Source organism: Oncorhynchus masou, chromosome 33, assembly GCF_036934945.1.
Source record: "Oncorhynchus masou masou isolate Uvic2021 chromosome 33, UVic_Omas_1.1, whole genome shotgun sequence".
Classification (NCBI taxonomy): domain Eukaryota; kingdom Metazoa; phylum Chordata; class Actinopteri; order Salmoniformes; family Salmonidae; genus Oncorhynchus; species Oncorhynchus masou.
Genome location: NC_088244.1, coordinates 37400873 through 37419854, shown reverse-complemented (window position 1 = coordinate 37419854; position 18982 = coordinate 37400873). Strand labels below are relative to the sequence as shown.

At 45.0% G+C, this 18982-nt stretch overlaps 1 protein-coding gene across 1 annotated transcript in view; it reads left to right on the top strand.

Annotated features, from left to right (window-relative positions):
• The window catches only part of LOC135528467 (RNA-binding motif, single-stranded-interacting protein 2-like), a 41304-nt gene that overhangs the window by 14226 nt on the left and 8096 nt on the right, over positions 1-18982 (top strand). Inside the window, exon 5 of the mRNA XM_064957574.1 lies at positions 11818-11975. Within this exon, the coding sequence (XP_064813646.1) occupies positions 11818-11975 (158 nt within the window). The remainder of the gene's footprint in view (positions 1-11817; positions 11976-18982) is intronic.

The following is an 18982-nucleotide window of genomic DNA, read 5'->3' as shown; positions in this document are numbered from 1 at the left end:
CCAATGCCCAGCCACGAGCCTTGTCACACCGGCTGGCCTCTCGGCAAACTCTCAAACCACACATTTGGCATCCGCAAAACACTCACACACAGACTGCTTCAACCTCAGGCCCGCACCATCTCTGACACACTCTAAACGTACACTTGGCAACTACACACACACATACAGTCCGTCCATGGCACAGAAACACACACACAGCCCACAGGATCAGAACGAGGCAGATGCGAATTTCACCAGAAATGACTCACAACACATTTGGCAACCACGCACACGCACGCACGCACGCACGCACGCACGCACGCACGCACGCACGCACGCACGCACGCACGCACGCACGCACGCACACACGCACACACACACACACACACACACACACACACACACACACACACACACACACACACACACACACACACACACACACACACACACACACACACACACACACACACACACACACACACACACACACACACACACACACACACACACACACACACACACACACACACACACACACACACACACACACACACACACACACACACACACACACACAGGATCAGAACAGAGCAGATGACATTTCACCAGAATGACTCACAATGAGTCAGAAATGTGTCTGGGTAGGTATCAGCCAAGGTTGTAAACCTCCCAATGAACACCAGACATATATACAGACTGAAATATGGGTTATTCAGTATGTGAGAACACTTGTGAATGTCAGTAATCCAGCACGAATGGAGATCAGCTTCCCAGCTAACAATTCTAGGGAGAGAGAACGTTTTTGTAATGTTACCCATAATGTTCCCCTAATGTTTGAGTGGTCCAGTTCTCCGTTAGTTAGGGGAACATTTTATCTATTGCTTCTGAGTGGCGCAGCGTTCTAAGGCACTGCATTGTAGTGTTAGAGGCGTCACTACAGACCCTAGTTTGATTCTGGGCTGTATCACAACCGGCCATGATTGGGAGTCCCATAGGGTGGGGCACAATTGGCCCAGCATCGTCCGGGTTAGGGCTGGGGAAGGCTGTCATTGTAAATAAGAATTTGTTCTTAACTGGCTTGCCTAGTTAAAGAAAAGTTGAAGAAAAATAAATATATGTTAGCAAAAACGTTCCGAGATCCTTTTTAGCATATTTTGGTGTTAACGTTAGGAGAACATTCCCTTAATGTCAAGTATCACTTATCTACAATGTGGTTATAATGTTCTCAGGATATACAACATTAATGTTCTAGACACGTTGAATGGGACATTGCTGCAACATTCATGTGTCCAGTTGTCTGAGGGTTCGAAAAAATATTCCATCAAGGTCCCATCAAACATATACAGGACAGGGATGCCATGTTCTCCAAATATAAGATATGAATGTCCTCGAGACCATTCATGAGAATATTGCAAGAACAAGCTGGTGTCCAGTTTTCGGGGGGGTTGGGAGAATATTCCATCAACGTCACATCAAACATACACAAAAAAACATAGTTGCCATGTTCTCAGAATATAAGACATGAATGTTCTAGACAGGTTTTATGAGAACATTGAAAGAACATTCTGGTTTCCAGTTTTCAGGCCTTGTTACTGTTTCCAAGCCTATGGGTTTGTAGCTTCAACCCCGCAGGACACACGCACACTAACACACACCAACGGATTAATGGCCTGCTGAATGTTGTTTTCTCTTTTCTCTTGATTAGTTTGTTAATTTCCATATTATGTCTAATATCTACCCAGGGCTGAAAATAGCCCATATTAATATATGTACCCTTAGAAATAAGGTTCATGACATCAATAACTTGCTAACGTCACATAACATTCATATATTAGCCATTTCTGAGACTCACTTAGATAATTCCTTTGATGATACAGTAGCAATACAAGCATATAACATCTAAGAGACAGGAATGCTCATGGGGGAGGTGTTGCTGTATATATTCAGAGCCGTATCCCTGTATTGCTTAAAGATGATCTCATGCCAATTGTTATTGAAGTGCTGTGGTAGGTAGCAGGTTCATTTGCCTCGTCTAAAGACTAATATTTTGGGGTGTTGCTATAGGCCACCAAGTGCTAACAGTCAGTATCTAAATAATGTGTGTGAAATGCTTGATAGTGCATGTGATGTAAACAGAGAGGTCTACTTTCTTGGGGACCCGAATATTGACTGGTGTTCATCAAGCTGTCCGCTCAAGAGGAAGCTTCTTACTGTAACCAGTGCCTGTCATCTGGTTCAGGTTATTAATCAACCTACCAGGGTGTTTACAAACACTACAGGAACAAGGTCACACATGTATCGATCACATTTTTATTAGTACTGTAGAACTTTGTTTATCTGTCCCCATTGGATGCAGTGATCACAATATAGTGGCTATATCCAGGAAAGCCAAAGTTATAACAGCTGGGCTTAAAATAGTGTATAAGAGATTATACAAAAGATTTTGCTGTGACTCTTATGTGGATGATGTTAAAAATATTTATGATTATTAAGGAGCATCCAGATGTTGCACTTGATGAATTTATGAAGTTACTTCTTCCAATTATTGATAAACATGTACCTGTTAAGAATCTATATGTTACAACTGTTAAGGTTCCATGGATTGATGAGGAGTTGAAAAGCTGTATGATTGAAAGAGATGAGAGGAGTGGCTAATAAGTCTGGCTGTACATCTGACTGGCGGACTTACTACAAACTGAGAAATGATGTGACTAAACTCAACAAAAAGAAGAAGAAACTGTATAATGAAGCCAAGAATGATGGAACAAAAACATTTGAGTACTTTAAATGAAATTAGGTGCAGAAAGACAAATTAAACTCTTTTATCGAAGGTTAAGCTACAGCTGGCCCAGAACAGAGCCGCATGTCTTGCTCTTCATTGTAATCAGAGGGCTAATATAAATAATATACATACCAGTCTCTCTTGGCTAAGAGTTGAGGAAAGACTGACTGCATCACTTCTTATTTTTTATAAAGAAACATTAATGGGTTGAAAGTTCCACATTGTTTTCATAGTCAACTTACACTCAGCACTGACAAAAAGCTCAAAGTATTATCTAGAGCCATGAGTACATGGAACTTAATACATTCAAGAAAAACTTGTATTGGTCATAGTGATTCAGGAGTACAATTACATCAGGTTAATATGCCCCAAAAACATCAGACAACTATACTGAAAACCCTTTTAAATTGTTGAAATAAGTCAATCAAAGTCACTGATGAGGACTGTCAGATTAAGTGGTACCTGCCATGGACATGGTCGTGTAGTAGGATGATCGGCATACCATGAACCAGGAGGTTGTGAGTGCAAATCCCAGGTGAGGATATGATGAATAATAATTACTGTATAAACGAACGTGCACAATATAATCATGTATGTCACATATGTAAGTTAAAAAATGTGTACACTGAGTGAACAAACAATTAGGAACATCTGCTTTTCCATTAACATAGACTAACCAGAGTAGAGTCCTCGCCCCGAAGAATTGAGGCTGTTCTGTAGGAAAAAGTAGGGGGTGCAACTCTATATTAGGAAGGTGTTCCTAATGTTTTGTACACTCAGTGTATAATAAAAGCACCGTGTGTGTGTGTATCCCTAACTTTTTCAACCGACTAAGAGGGGAACGGATCAGTGGTTCACCAATCAGGACCTTAATTGGCCCTGTAACAAGACGTGATGTGTAATTTTTCTTGGGACACAAACGTTCTCGCAACGTTCCCATGAAACGTGTCTAGGACATGAATATCTTAAGTTCTGAGAACATGGTAAACAGCTTCTGGGTATGTTACATTAAGGGAATGGTCTCTTGGAAACATTCCTTGCACATCACAGGAACATTCCTATGAAAACATCAGTGAATGACCTTTTGAGACGGTCGTACCCCCATTGCAACCAATAATATAAGCTTGTTTACACAATTGTTGTGTAAACAATGCAATTGTATACCAAGACTCCATGGCCTCAAAACATGATTAAAACAATATTTTGGATACCATGGATGGTCAGTCCGTGCATCATCCGTACCTCTGTCTATGAATTTGAGAAGGGTTATATTTCTCCAGCCCCGTCCCTCAGCTGTTTACCAAACTGCTTTGTTATTGTTTGAACTGCAGATTGCCTCGAAGGGAACGTTCTCTAAAATAGTTGGGTTCTCAGTGGTGTTGGGTGTGCGTGTCTGTGATGGTTGGAATAGTGTGTGTGTGTGCTTGCAAAGTGTCGATTTGGTGTTGGTTGTTGTTGATGTGGCAATGAGAGGGTGTGTGTGTGTGTGTGTGTGTGTGTGTGTGTGTGTGTGTGTGTGTGTGTGTGTGTTCCTCGGGGAGAGACAAATCACCTTCACTGCAGGTCGCAGTGATTACACTATGCATAATTCATGAGCTTGAGATGAATATCAAATGCATTTTACAGCTTTTTAATCACATCTGCACACTAATGAATATGCAAAACAGTTATGGTTGAAATTCAGATACGCTATCATACAAGTATCTTACTTTGCTGTTATTTCAATTCAATTTGTTTGGGCAGGCAGGTAGTTTACTGAGTAGAAGTGGAAGATCTATCGAATGAATCAAAAGCATATGACATCATCCAAGCATTCCTACTTGGGAAGGACTACTTTGAGCTTCAGATCGTATTTGTCACAGCTGCATAATTTTACTGATGCCTGCATATGAATTCAAGGTCAGGATTATGCATGTGACTGACATATTTGGTCATGCCCTGGTCAGAGCCCCATTGGGAATATGATGGTGCGTGGAACCATAGGAATTAATCAGAATGATTTCCAAAAGTCTCTGTGTGAATCTGCCCTCACACAGTGTATAATTCTCCACAAAGATCACCCAATTATCATAGAGACTCAGAGCCCATTGAATTGCAATTATTCTGTGATATCACATTACTTCACTGACGCATGAACCCTCAGTGCTGTTAACACAGCTCGTCTCACACAATGGGCCTGTCTTCCTCTCTCTCAGTGACTGGCTGTCTAATAAAGTGTTGAAGGGGGATAGACTTGAGAGAGACGGACTTGAGAGACAGAGAGAGCGAGTGAGGGAGTGAGGCAGAGAGAGAGAGGGAGTGAGACAGAGAGAAAGGAAGGCAAAGAGAGGAGTAGAGAGAGAAGTCCAGCCAGACTCCCAGCTAACAACAAACGCTCCCACAACTTGAGAGAACGTGTCCTTAAGAGTCTCATTAGGTCATTAACTAACATTTTCATAGGAATGTTCCTGTGATGAGCAACTGTAATATCCTATGAATCTCAGAGTCATGGCTGAACAAGGACATGGAATTTATAAATCGAACACGGATTACAAAGGGAAATCCAGCTGCAAGCTGCCCAGTGACACAAGCCTACCAGATGAACTAAATTCCTTCTATGCTTGCTTCGAGGCTAGCAACACTGAACCATGCATGAGAACACCAGCTGTTCTGGACTACTTTTTTGATCACACTCTCCGTAGCCAATTTGACTTTTAATTGTTTTAATTTAATCTTTATTTAACTAGGCAAGTCTGTTAAGAACAAATTCTTATTTACAATGACAGCCTACCAAAAGGCAAAAGGACTCTTGCAGGGACGGGGCTAGGATAAAAAAATAGATATAGGACAAACCACACATCACGACAAGAGAGACACCGCAATACTACATAAAGAGAGACCTAAGACAACATCATAACATGGCAGCAACACAGCATGGTAGCAACACAACATGGCAGCAGCACAACATGGTAGCAGTACAAAACATGGTACAAACATTATTGGGCACAGACAACAGCACAAAGGCAAGAAGTTAGAGACAACAATACATCTCGCAAAGCAGCCACAATTGTCATTAAGAGTGTCCACGATTGCGTCTTTGAATGAAGAGATGGAGATAAAACTGTCCAGTTTGAGTGATTTTGCAGCTCGTTCCAGTCGCTAGCTGCAGCAAACTGAAAAGAGGAGCTACCCAGGGATGTGTGTGCTTTGGGGGACCTTTAACAGAATGTGACTGGCAGAATGGGTGTTGTATGTGGAGGATGGGGGCAGCAGTAGGTATCTCAGATAGGGGGGAGTGAAGCATAAGAGGATTTTATAAATAAGCATCAACCAGTGGGTCTTGCGACAGGTATACAGAGACCAGTTTACAGAGAAGTATAGAGTGCAGTGATGTGTCCTATAAGGAGCATTGGTGGCAAATCTGATGGCCGAATGGTAAAGAACATCTTGCTACTGAAGAGCACCTTTACCTGACGATCTATAAATTACATCTCCGTAATCTAGCATGGGTAGGATGGTCATCTGAATCAGGGTAGTTTGTCAGCTGGGTGAAAAAGGAGTGATTACGATAGAGGAAACCAAGTCTAGATTTAACCTTATCCTGCAGCTTTGATGTGTGCTGAGAGAAGGACAGTGTACCGTCTAGCCATACTCCCAAATACTTGTATGAGGTGACTACCTCAAGCTCTAAACCCTCAGAGATAGGAATCACATCGGTGGGGAAAGGGCTTTCTTCTTACCAAACCACATGACCTTTGTTTTAGAGGTGTTCAGAACAGGGTTAAAGGCAGAGAAAGCTTGTTGGACACTAAGAAAGATTTGTTGTAGAGCGTTTAAATACAAAATCCGGGGAGGGGCCAGCTGAGTATAAGACTGTATCATCTGCATATAAATGGATGAGAGAGATTCCTACTGCCTGAGCTATGTTGTTGATGTAAATTGAGAAGAGCGTGGGGCCTATGTTCGAGCCTTGGGGTATTCCCTTGGTGACAGACAGTGGCTGAGACAGCAGATGTTCTGACTTTATATACTGCACTATTTGAGAGAGGTAGTTTGCAAACCAGGCCAAAGACCTCTCAGAGACACCAATACTCCTTAGCCGGCCCACAAGAATGGAACGGTCTACTGTATCAAAAGCTTTTGCCAAGTCAATAAAAATAGCAGCACAACATTGCTTAGAATCAAGGACAATTGTGACGTCATTTAGGACCTTTAAGGTCGCAGTGACACGTCCATAACCTGAGCGGAAACCAGATTGCATACCAGAGAGAATGCTATAGACATCAAGAAAGTCAGTCAGTTGATTATTTACTAGTTTTTCAACCCAGTTAAGATCAGCTTGATCTCCCTCTCTAAATAAAGGACACACAGGGCTGCCTTCCAAGCAAAGAGACCTCCCCAGAGAGGAGAGACAGGTTAAAAAGGTCAGAGATAGGCTTGGCGATGATAGAGGCTGCAACCTTAAAAAACAAAGTGTCAAAATCAATTGAGCCAGATGTTTTTTGGGGGTCAAGTTTAAGGCGTTCCTTTAACATCTCAGACTCAATTACTTCCTGCAGGGAGAAACTTTGTAGAGAATCAGGGCTAATCACATTAGAAGGGGTGGAAGATGAGGAAATGTTGGACGGGCAATGAGGCATGGTTGAATCAAACAGGAATCCTGACTTCATGAAGTTGTGATTAAAGAGCACCTTGTCAGTAACAACCACATCATCAGCATTAAGGGACATGGGCAGCTGTGAGGAGGAGGGTTTATTCTCCAGGTCTTGTAAGGGATTTCTTCCATTGACGGAGAGGCGGACCAAAGCGCAGCGTGGTTATTTTGATTCATGTTTTAATAAATCACTTCACATGAACAAACTTACAAAAACAAGAACTGTGAAACCCCCCAAACCGTCCTATCTGGTGCAGACACAGAGACAGGAACAATCACCCACAAACACACAGTGAAACCCAGGCTACCAAAGTATGATTCTCAATCAGAGACAACTAATGACACCTGCCTCTGATTGAGAACCATACTAGGCCGAACATAGAAATACCCAAAATATAGAACAAACAAACATAGACTGCCCACCCAACTCACACCCTGACCATACTAAATAAAGACAAAACAAAGGAAATAAAGGTCAGAACGTGACAGGTCTTTAACCGTTTTCCAGAACTTCTTGGGGTTAGACCCACAGAGAGAGAACTGCTTAAAGTAACTAACTAGGGCCTTCCAGATAGTCTGAGTGCACGTACTTCTCATTTTCCTGAACGACAGCCAGTCAGCCTGAGTATGTGTGTGCCGAGCCTTTCTCCAAATGGAATTCTTGAGGTGGAGTATCTCTGTCAGATCACGGTTGAACCAGGGGCTGAACCAAATTGAATTCAAATTTTCTTTATGGAGCGTGATGGTCAACAATACCACTGAAAAAAAAGAAGGTCTAAGCGTGTTTGACAGAGGGGATCAAGCTGATTCTATACCATTTTACAGAGGCCAGGTCATGAAGGAAGGCATGCTCATTAAAGTTTTTTAGCAACTTTAGTATGAAAAATCAGGACAGGTCGTTTCAGTGAGCAGCCATTACGAACACAGGCTGTAAAACAGTGATCACTAAAGTCATTACAGAAAACACCAAACTGATACCTATTAGGACTATTTGTGAGGATAACATCAAGGAGAGTAGGCTTTTCTGGGTGTTTGGAGTCATACCTTGTGGGATTGGTAATAATCTGAGAAAGATTTAGGGAGTCCCATTGTTTTAGGGCTTGGTCATGTGGTTTAAGGAGGTTCCAGTTTAGGACAAATTCAGACATAGTGTAAGGGGCCAGGGGAGAGTTTAGGGAAGGTGGAGCACAGGCCGGTGTTGATGATGGACAATGACACCCAGCAACAGTCAACAATAAGCTATTTGAAAGTGTAATGCTTAAAACCAGCAGATCAAGTTGTTTGGGGACAGACTTGGTGGAAACAACCGAGCACTGAAGGTGTTCCTTGGTAAAGATTGCTACTCCACCACCTTTGGAAGATCTGTCTTGCCAGAAAAGGTTATAACCAGAAAGGTTAACATCAGTATTCAAAACATTCTTTCTTAACCACGTCTCAGTAATGACCAACACATCTGGATTGGAGCTGTGAACCCACACCTTCAGTTGATCCATTTTAGGTAATAAGCTTCTAGTGTTAACGTGCAGAAAACCCAGGCTTTTACGAGAGCAGAAATCTGTGGAACAGAGGATTGGGGATAGCAACAGTAGATGGCCCAGGGTGTACATGCACATTTCCAGATATCATCAGCAGTATTAAAATCAGGGCACGGCAGTGGGGCGAACTCTGCATAGTTCATTTTTGATGACATTTGAATGTGCATCAGATGGCAACAAGATTATATTGTACAGCAATGTCATCAGATAACATGAATACAAAGCTGGCGAGAGGTGGTTAGAATAGGATGGGAGGCCGAGAGTCTGTCGAACCAATAGAGAGTCAGAGTCCCTAGTGTGGGAACAAACATAGTCTATCCCACAGTTGGGTAAACAAGCATGTTCATAGTCAACAAAGCACGCAGGAGTCATGAGGCAAATAGCATAGAGCACAAGAAATAGATATAACGACTATAACGGCCATTGTAAGTTCAAAGGTTCACTCGCCCCAACAAGGCAACTTGAGAGAGTAGCTCTCTGAGTCCAGTAGGCTACAAAAGTCTGAGATAAAATCAATAAATAGTAGTCGTATACCAGTTAATTTAAGTGCTTCTGATGAAGCTCACATAAGAAGCTTCACAAGTTAATTAGCCTACCTAAAATTCTGATCAGTCCAAAGTCTGCAGTGTGTGTGTGTGTAAGTGTGTGTGTGTGTGCTGGAGGCCAGTGAAAGCTCGGGAGAGGAAGACCTTTAAACAACATTCACAAGGGCCGCAAGGCCTGTTGGATTATCAGGAAGCGTACTCAGAGCATACGCTGACCAGCTGGCAAGTGTCTACACTGACATTTTCAACCTCTCCCTGACCCAGTCTGTAACGTTTCAGGCAGACCACCATAGTCCCTGTGCCAAAGAATGCCCAGGTAACCTCTCTAAATGATTATCGCCCCGTAGCACTCACATCTGTAGCCATAAAATGCTTTTAAAGGCTGGTCATGGATCACATCAACACCATCCTCCAGGACACCCTGGACCCACTACAATTCACATACCGCCCCAACAGATCCACAAATGATGCAATCGCTATTGCACTCCACACTGCCCTTTCCGTCCTGGAATGCTGTTCATTGACTACAGCTCAGCGTTCAACACCATAGTGCCCTCCAAGCTCATCACTAAGCTAAGGACCCTGGGACTAAACACCTACCTCTGCAACTGGATCCTGGAATTCCTGACGGGCTGCCCCCAGGTGGTGAGTTTAGGCAACAACACATTCGCTATGCTGACCCTCAACATGGGGGCCCCTCAGGGGTGCGTGCTTAGTCCCCTCCTGTTCACCAATGACTGTGTGGGCTCGCACGACTCCAACACCATCATTAAGTTTCCAGATGACACGACGGTGGTAAGCCCGATCACTGACAATGATGAGACAGCCTATAGGGAGTAGGTCAGAGACAACAACCTCTACCTCAATGTCAGCAAGACAAATGAGCTGATCATGGACTACAGGAAATGGAAGGCCCCATCAACATCGACGTACGTCCCCATTCACATCGACAGAGCTGTAGTGGAGTGGGTTGAGAGCTTCCAGTTCCTCGGGGTCCACATCACTAAGGACCTATCATGGTCCAAACACACCAACACAGTCGTGAAGAGGGCACAACAACACCTCCTCCCCCCCCCAGGAAGTTGAAAAGATTTTGCATGGGCCCTCAGATCCTCAAAGTTCTACAGCTGCACCATTGAGAGCTTCTTGACTTGCTGCATCACCGCTTGGTATGGCAACTGCTTGGCATCCGACCATAAGGCGCTACAGAGGGTAATGAGTACAGCTCAGTACATCCCTGGGGCCGAGCTACCTACCATCCAGGACCTCTATACCAGGCGGTGTCAGAAGAAGGCCCTAAAAGTGTTAACCACTCCAGCCACCCTGGTCACAGACTGTACTCTCTGCTACCACACGGCAAGTGGTACCGGAGCGCCAAGTCTGGGACCAAAAGGCTCCTGAGCAGGTTCTACAAGCCATAAGACTACTGAACTATTTGCATTGACCCCCTTTTTATCTGCACTGGCCCTCTTGCACCGGCTCTATGCACACTCACTTGACTCTACTCACACACTCAGACATACTACAATGACACTCCAACACACTCATAGGCTACATACGCTCACACACACACAAAACAAACACACACACATGCATATTGATGCCACACACACAGACACACTTTCACACCTTTCACATACTGTATATATACATCTGCTACTCTGTATATTATCTATCCTGATTGCCTAGTTACCCCTACCTACATGTACATATTACCTCAATTATCTCAAGTACCCCATACCCCTGCACATTGACTCGGTACTAGTACTCCTTGTATATAGTCTTGTTATTGTTATTTTATTGTGTTACTATTTCCATTTAAAAAATATATATATTTTTAACTCGGCATTGTTGGGAAAGAGCTCATTTCACGCTAAAGGCGACACCTTGTTGTTTTCGGCGCATGTGATAAATAACATTTGGTTTGTGTATGTTCTGTTTGACATTAAGAGACTGTTTTCCTAACTCTAACACCAAACCATGCCAAAAAAAGGTTCTCAGAAGGATTTTGCTAACATAGATACAAAATGTTCCCCTAACTTACGGAAAACTGGACACTCAAACATTAAGGGAATGTTACAGGTAACTTTAAAAGAACATTCTCCCTAGAATAGTTTTCTTCTACATCTCCAGTGGCCTTCTTTCCTCTCCACAGCCTCCTCAAAACGTCGTCAAGCTTAGAAAGGCAAGTGTGTATGTTGTTAAAGGCCCCTCTCTCTCTTCTTCCTGTCTGTGATCCAGCAACGGGAGCAGGACCCCACTAACCTGTGCTTCTCCAACCCGCCTGTGTCTATGGACGAGCAAATTTAACCTTGTATTTCTCCCTCCCTCCCTCCACAGCAACAGGAGCAGGACCCCACTAACCTGTACATCTCCAACCTGCCTGTGTCCATGGATGAGCAGGAGCTGGAGAATATACTGAAGCCCTTCAGTCAGGTTATCTCTACACGCATCCTCAGAGACGCCAACGGCACCAGCAGAGGAGTGGGCTTTGCCAGGTAACCAACTTTGACACCTCTGAAATAAAGTCTTAGGTCACAGCTACTTTAGGAAATGTAAAGAATAGATTCCTGCATACTGTATCATGTATACAGTGGGGCAAAAAGTATTTAGTCAGCCACCAATTGTGCAAGTTCTCCCACTTAAAAAGATGAGAGGCCTGTAATTTTCATCATAGGTACACTTCAACTATGACAGACAAAATGAGAAAAAAAATCCAGAAAATCACATTGTAGGATTTTTAATGAATTTATTTGCAAATTATGGTGGAAAATAAGTATTTGGCCAATAACAAAAGTTTATCTCAATACTTTGGCAATGACCGAGGTCAAACGTTTTCTGTAAGTCTTCACAAGGTTTTCACACACTGTTGCTGGTATTATGGCCTATTCCTCCATGCAGATCTCCTCTAGAGCAGTGATGTTTTGGGGCTGTTGCTGGGCAAGACGGACTTTCAACTCCCTCCAAAGATTTTCTATGGGGTTGAGATCTGGAGACTGGCTAGGCCACTCCAGGACCTTGAAATGCTTCTTACGAAGCCACTCCTTCGTTGCCCGGGCGGTATGTTTGGGATCATTGTCATGCTGAAAGACCCAGCCACGTTTCATATTCAATGCCCTTGCTGATGGAAGGAGGTTTTCACTCAAAATCTCACGATACATGGCCCCATTCATTCTTTCCTTTACATTACATTTACATTTACATTTAAGTCATTTAGCAGACGCTCTTATCCAGAGCGACTTACAAATTGGTGAATTCACCTTCTGACATCCAGTGGAACAGCCACTTTACAATAGTGCATCTAAATCATTAAGGGGGAGGGGGGGTGAGAAGGATTACTTATCCTATCCTAGGTATTCCTTGAAGAGGTGGGGTTTCAGGTGTCTCCGGAAGGTGGTGATTGACTCCGCTGTCCTGGCGTCGTGAGGGAGTTTGTTCCACCATTGGGGGGCCAGAGCAGCGAACAGTTTTGACTGGGCTGAGCGGGAACTGTACTTCCTCAGTGGTAGGGAGGCGAGCAGTGGATGAACGCAGTGCCCTTGCTTGGGTGTAGGGCCTGATCAGAGCCTGGAGGTACTGCGGTGCCGTTCCCCTCACAGCTCCGTAGGCAAGCACCATGGTCTTGTAGCGGATGCGAGCTTCAACTGGAAGCCAGTGGAGAGAGCGGAGGAGCGGGGTGACGTGAGAGAACTTGGGAAGGTTGAACACCAGACGGGCTGCGGCGTTCTGGATGAGTTGTAGGGGTTTAATGGCACAGGCAGGGAGCCCAGCCAACAGCGAGTTGCAGTAATCCAGACGGGAGATGACAAGTGCCTGGATTAGGACCTGCGCCGCTTCCTGTGTGAGGCAGGGTCGTACTCTGCGGATGTTGTAGAGCATGAACCTACAGGAACGGGCCACCACCATGATGTTGGTTGAGAACGTTGTCCAGGATTCTTAGTGCTCTGGGAGGAGGACACAATGGAGTTGTCAACCGTGATGGCGAGATCATGGAACGGGCAGTCCTTCCCCTGGAGGAAGAGCAGCTCCGTCTTGCCGAGGTTCAGCTTGAGGTGGTGATCCGTCATCCACACTGATATGTCTGCCAGACATGCAGAGATGTGATTCGCCACCTGGTCATCAGAAGGGGGAAAGGAGAAGATTAATTGTGTGTCGTCTGCATAGCAATGATAGGAGAGACCATGTGAGGTTATGACAGAGCCAAGTGACTTGGTGTATAGCGAGAATAGGAGAGGGCCTAGAACAGAGCCCTGGGGGACACCAGTGGTGAGAGCGCGTGGCGAGGAGACAGATTCTCGCCACGCCACCTGGTAGGAGCGACCTGTCAGGTAGGACGCAATCCAAGCGTGGGCCGCGCCGGAGATGCCCAACTCGGAGAGGGTGGAGAGGAGGATCTGATGGTTCACAGTATCGAAGGCAGCCGATAGGTCTAGAAGGATGAGAGCAGAGGAGAGAGAGTTAGCTTTAGCAGTGCGGAGCGCCTCCGTGATACAGAGAAGAGCAGTCTCAGTTGAATGACTAGTCTTGAAACCTGACTGATTTGGATCAAGAAGGTCATTCTGAGAGAGATAGCGGGAGAGCTGGCCAAGGACGGCACGTTCAAGAGTTTTGGAGAGAAAAGAAAGAAGGGATACTGGTCTGTAGTTGTTGACATCGGAGGGATCGAGTGTAGGTTTTTTCAGAAGGGGTGCAACTCTCGCTCTCTTGAAGACGGAAGGGACGTAGCCAGCGGTCAGGGATGAGTTGATGAGCGAGGTGAGGTAAGGGAGAAGGTCTCCGGAAATGGTCTGGAGAAGAGAGGAGGGGATAGGGTCAAGCGGGCAGGTTGTTGGGCGGCCGGCCGTCACAAGAAGCATCTGGAGAGAGAGGGGAGAAAGAGGTCAGAGCACAGGGTAGGGCAGTGTGAGCAGAACCAGCGGTGTCGTTTGACTTAGCAAACGAGGATCGGATGTCGTCGACCTTCTTTTCAAAATGGTTGACGAAGTCATCTGCAGAGAGGGAGGAGGGGGGGGGAGGAGGATTCAGGAGGGAGGAGAAGGTGGCAAAGAGCTTCCTAGGGTTAGAGGCAGATGCTTGGAATTTAGAGTGGTAGAAAGTGGCTTTAGCAGCAGAGACAGAGGAGGAAAATGTAGAGAGGAGGGAGTGAAAGGATGCCAGGTCCGCAGGGAGGTGAGTTCTCCTCCATTTCCGCTCGGCTGCCCGGAGCTCTGTTCTGTGAGCTCGCAATGAGTCGTCGAGCCACGGAGCGGGAGGGGAGGACCGAGCCGGCCTGGAGGATAGGGGACATAGAGAGTCAAAGGATGCAGAAAGGGAAGAGAGGAGGGTTGAGGAGGCAGAATCAGGAGATAGGTTGGAGAAGGTATGAGCAGAGGGAAGAGATGATAGGATGGAAGAGGAGAGAGTAGCGGGGGAGAGAGAGCGAAGGTTGGGACGGCGCGATACCATCCGAGTAGGGGCAGTGTGGGAAGTGTTGGATGAGAGCGAGAGGGAAAAGGATACAAGGTAGTGGTCGGAGACTTGGAGGGGAGTTGCAATGAGGTTAGTGGAAGAACAGCATCTAGTAAAGATGAGGTCGAGCGTATTGCCTGCCTTGTGAGTAGGGGGGAAGGTGAGAGGGTGAGGTCAAAAGAGGAGAGGAGTGGAAAGAAGGAGGCAGAGAGGAATGAGTCAAAGGTAGACGTGGGGAGGTTAAAGTCGCCCAGGACTGTGAGAGGTGAGCCGTCCTCAGGAAAGGAGCTTATCAAGGCATCAAGCTCATTGATGAACTCTCCGAGGAACCTGGAGGGCGATAAATGATAAGGATGTTAAGCTTGAAAGGGCTGGTAACTGTGACAGCATGGAATTCAAAGGAGGCGATAGACAGATGGGTAAGGGGAGAGAGAGAGAATGACCACTTGGGAGAGATGAGGATCCCGGTGCCACCACCCCGCTGACCAGAAGCTCTCGGGGTGTGCGAGAACACGTGGGCGGACGAAGAGAGAGCAGTAGGAGTAGCAGTGTTATCTGTGGTGATCCATGTTTCCGTCAGCGCCAAGAAGTCGAGGGACTGGAGGGAGGCATAGGCTGGGATGAACTCTGCCTTGTTGGCCGCAGATCGGCAGTTCCAGAGGCTACCGGAGACCTGGAACTCCACGTGGGTCGTGCGCGCTGGGACCACCAGATTAGGGTGGCCGCGGCCACGCGGTGTGGAGCGTTTGTATGGTCTGTGCAGAGAGGAGAGAACAGGGATAGATAGACACATAGTTGACAGGCTACAGAAGAGGCTACGCTAATGCAAAGGAGATTGGAATGACAAGTGGACTACACGTCTCGAATGTTCAGAAAGTTAGGCTTACGTAGCAAGAATCTTATTGACTAAAATGATTGAAATGATACAGTACTGCTGGAGTAGGCTAGCTGGCAGTGGCTGCGTTGTTGACTTTGTAGGCTAGCTGGTAGTGGCTGCGATGTTGACACTACACTAATCAAGTCGTTCCGTCGAGTGTAATAGTTTCTACAGTGCTGCTATTCGGGGGCTAGCTGGCTAGCTAGCAGGTTGATTGCGTTACGTTACCTTAAAAGAACGACAATAGCTGGCTAGCTAACCTAGAAAATCGCTCTAGGCTACACAATTGTCTTAGATACAAAGACGGCTATGTAGCTAGCTAGCTACGATCAAACAAATCAAACCGTTGTACTGTAATAGTTTCTACAGTGCTGCTATTCGGGGCTAGCTGGCTAGCTACGTTAAAAGAACGACAATAGCTGGCCAGCTAACTTAGAAAATCGCTCCAGACTACACAATTGTCTTAGATACAAAGACGGCTATGTAGCTGGCTAGCTACGATCAAACAAATCAAACCGTTGTACTGTAATGAAGTGAAATGAAAATGTGATACTACCTGTGGAGCGACGCGAATGTTGACCGGGTAGTTGAAGTTCAATTCGGTAGAGGTTGGCTAGCTGTTGGCTAGCTAGCTAGCAGCATCTCCTACGTTAAGGACGACAAATAGCTGGCTAGCTAACCTCGGTAAATTAAGATAATCACTCTAAGTCTACACACTCTAAACTACACAATTATCTTGGATACGAAGACAGCGGAGACAACTATGTAGCTAGCTGACACTACGCTAATCGAGTCGTTCAGTTGAGTGTAATAGTTTCTACAGTGCTGGTGGACAGTGGATGTTAGCTAGCTGCTTAGCTAGCTGCTGGGCAGATACGTTAGGACGACGAAATACGATAATTAACCTCTTGAAACTCCCCATCCCGGATCCGGGATTGTGACTAAGCCTCAGGCTCATTAGCATAACGCAACGTTAACGATTTCTGAAAATCGCAAATAAAATTAAAATAATGCGTTTGCTCTAAAGCTTAGCCTTTTCTTAACAACACTGTCATCTCAGATTTTCAAAATATGCTTTTGAACCATAGAAATTGACTAATTTGTGTAAGAGTATGCAAAGCTAGCATAGCATTTTGTGTAGCATGTAGCACGCAACATTTTCACAAAAGCCAGATAACCAAATAAATAAAATCATTTACCTTTGAAGAGCTTCTGATGTTTTCAATGAGGAGACTCCCAGCCACATACCAAATGCGCAGTGTTTCCTGAAAGCGTCTGTGTGTAGGAGAAATCGTTCTGTTTTCTACATTGCGCCTGGCTACCGAAACGAACCGAAAATGCAGTCACCTACAACGTGAAACTTTTTCCGGATTAACTACATAATATCGACCGAAACATGGCAAACGTTGTTTGGAATCAATCCTCAAGGTGTTTTTTCACATATCTCTTCATTGACATGCAGTTCGTGGAAGCTTGCTTCTCTCTCTGTGCCCCATGGAAAAATACTGGCAGGTGACTTTTGCGCACCAATTTCGGCGCAGGACACCGGGCGGACACGTGGTAAATGTGGTCTCTTATGGTCAATCTTCCAACGATCTGCCTACAAATACGTCACAATGCTGCAGACACCTTGGGGAAACGACAGAAAGGGCAGACTCATTCCTCTTGCGTTCACAGCCATATAAGGAGATCATGAAAGACAGAGCCTCAAAAATCCTTGTCATTTCCTGGATGCCAAGTCATCTTGGTTTTGCCTGAAGCTCACGTTAAAGGGCACGCACAGAGAAGATATTTGTATTTCTGGACACGTCAGAGTGTTTTCTTTCGAACAGTAGCAATTATATGCATAGTCGAGCATCTTTTTGTGACAAAATATCTTGTTTAAAACGGGAACGTTTTTCTTCCAAAAATGAAATAGCGCCACCATAAGTGTAAGAGGTTAAGCAATTATCTTTGATACAAAGACGGCTATGTAGCTAGCTAAGAAGAAATTGCTAAGATTAGACAAATCAAACCGTTGTACTATAATGAAATGTAATGAAAAGTTATACTACCTGTGGACCGAAGTGTAGATGCGACCGCTCGCTTCAACCCGGAACCGGAACTACACGGATAAGTCGTCCTGGTCCCTTTGCAGAAAAACAGCCCCAACGCATGATGTTTCCACCCCCATGCTTCACAGTAGGTATGGTGTTCTTTGGATGCAACTCAGCATTCTTTGTCCTCCAAACACGACGAGTTGAGTTTTTACCAAAAAGTTATATTTTGGTTTCATCTGACCATATGACATTCTCCCAATCTTCTTCTGGATCATCCAAATGCTCTCTAGCAAACTTCAGACGGGCCTGGACATGTACTGGCTTAAGCAGGGGGACACGTCTGGCACTGCAGGATTTGAGTCCCTGGCGGCGTAGTGTGTTACTGATGGTAGGCTTTGTTACTTTGGTTCCAGCTCTCTGCAGGTCATTCACTAGGTCCCCCTGTGTGGTTCTGGGATTTTTGCTCACCGTTCTTGTGATCATTTTGACCCCACGGGGTGAGATCTTGCGTGGAGCCCCAGATCGAGGGAGATTATCAGTGGTCTTGTATGTCTTCCATTTCCTAATAATTGCTCCCACAGTTGATTTCTTCAAACCAAGCTGCTTACCTATTGCAGATTCAGTCTTCCCAGCCTGTTGCAGGTCTACAATTTTGTTTCTGGTGTCCTTTGACAGCTCTTTGGTCTTGGCCATAGTGGAGTTTGGAGTGTGACTGAGGTTGTGGACAGGTGTCTTTTATACTGATAACAAGTTCAAACAGGTGCCATTAATACAGGTAACGAGTGGAGGACAGAGGAGCCTCTTAAAGAAGAAGTTCCAGGTCTGTGAGAGCCAGAAATCTTGCTTGTTTGCAGGTGACCAAATACTTATTTTCCACCATAATTTGCAAATAAATTCATTAAAAATCCTACAATGTGATTTTCTGGATTTTTTTTCTCATTTTGTCTGTCATTGTTGAAGTGTACCTATGATGAAAATTACAGGCCTCTCTCATCTTTTTAAGTGGGAGAACTTGCACAATTGGTGGATGATTAAATACTTTTTTGCCCCACTGTATCTCCACACTTAAACATTTATTGACAAATGCAATGTTAAGATCATATATATCTTGGCTTTGTCAAGGCATGGCTAGCTTGCCAGG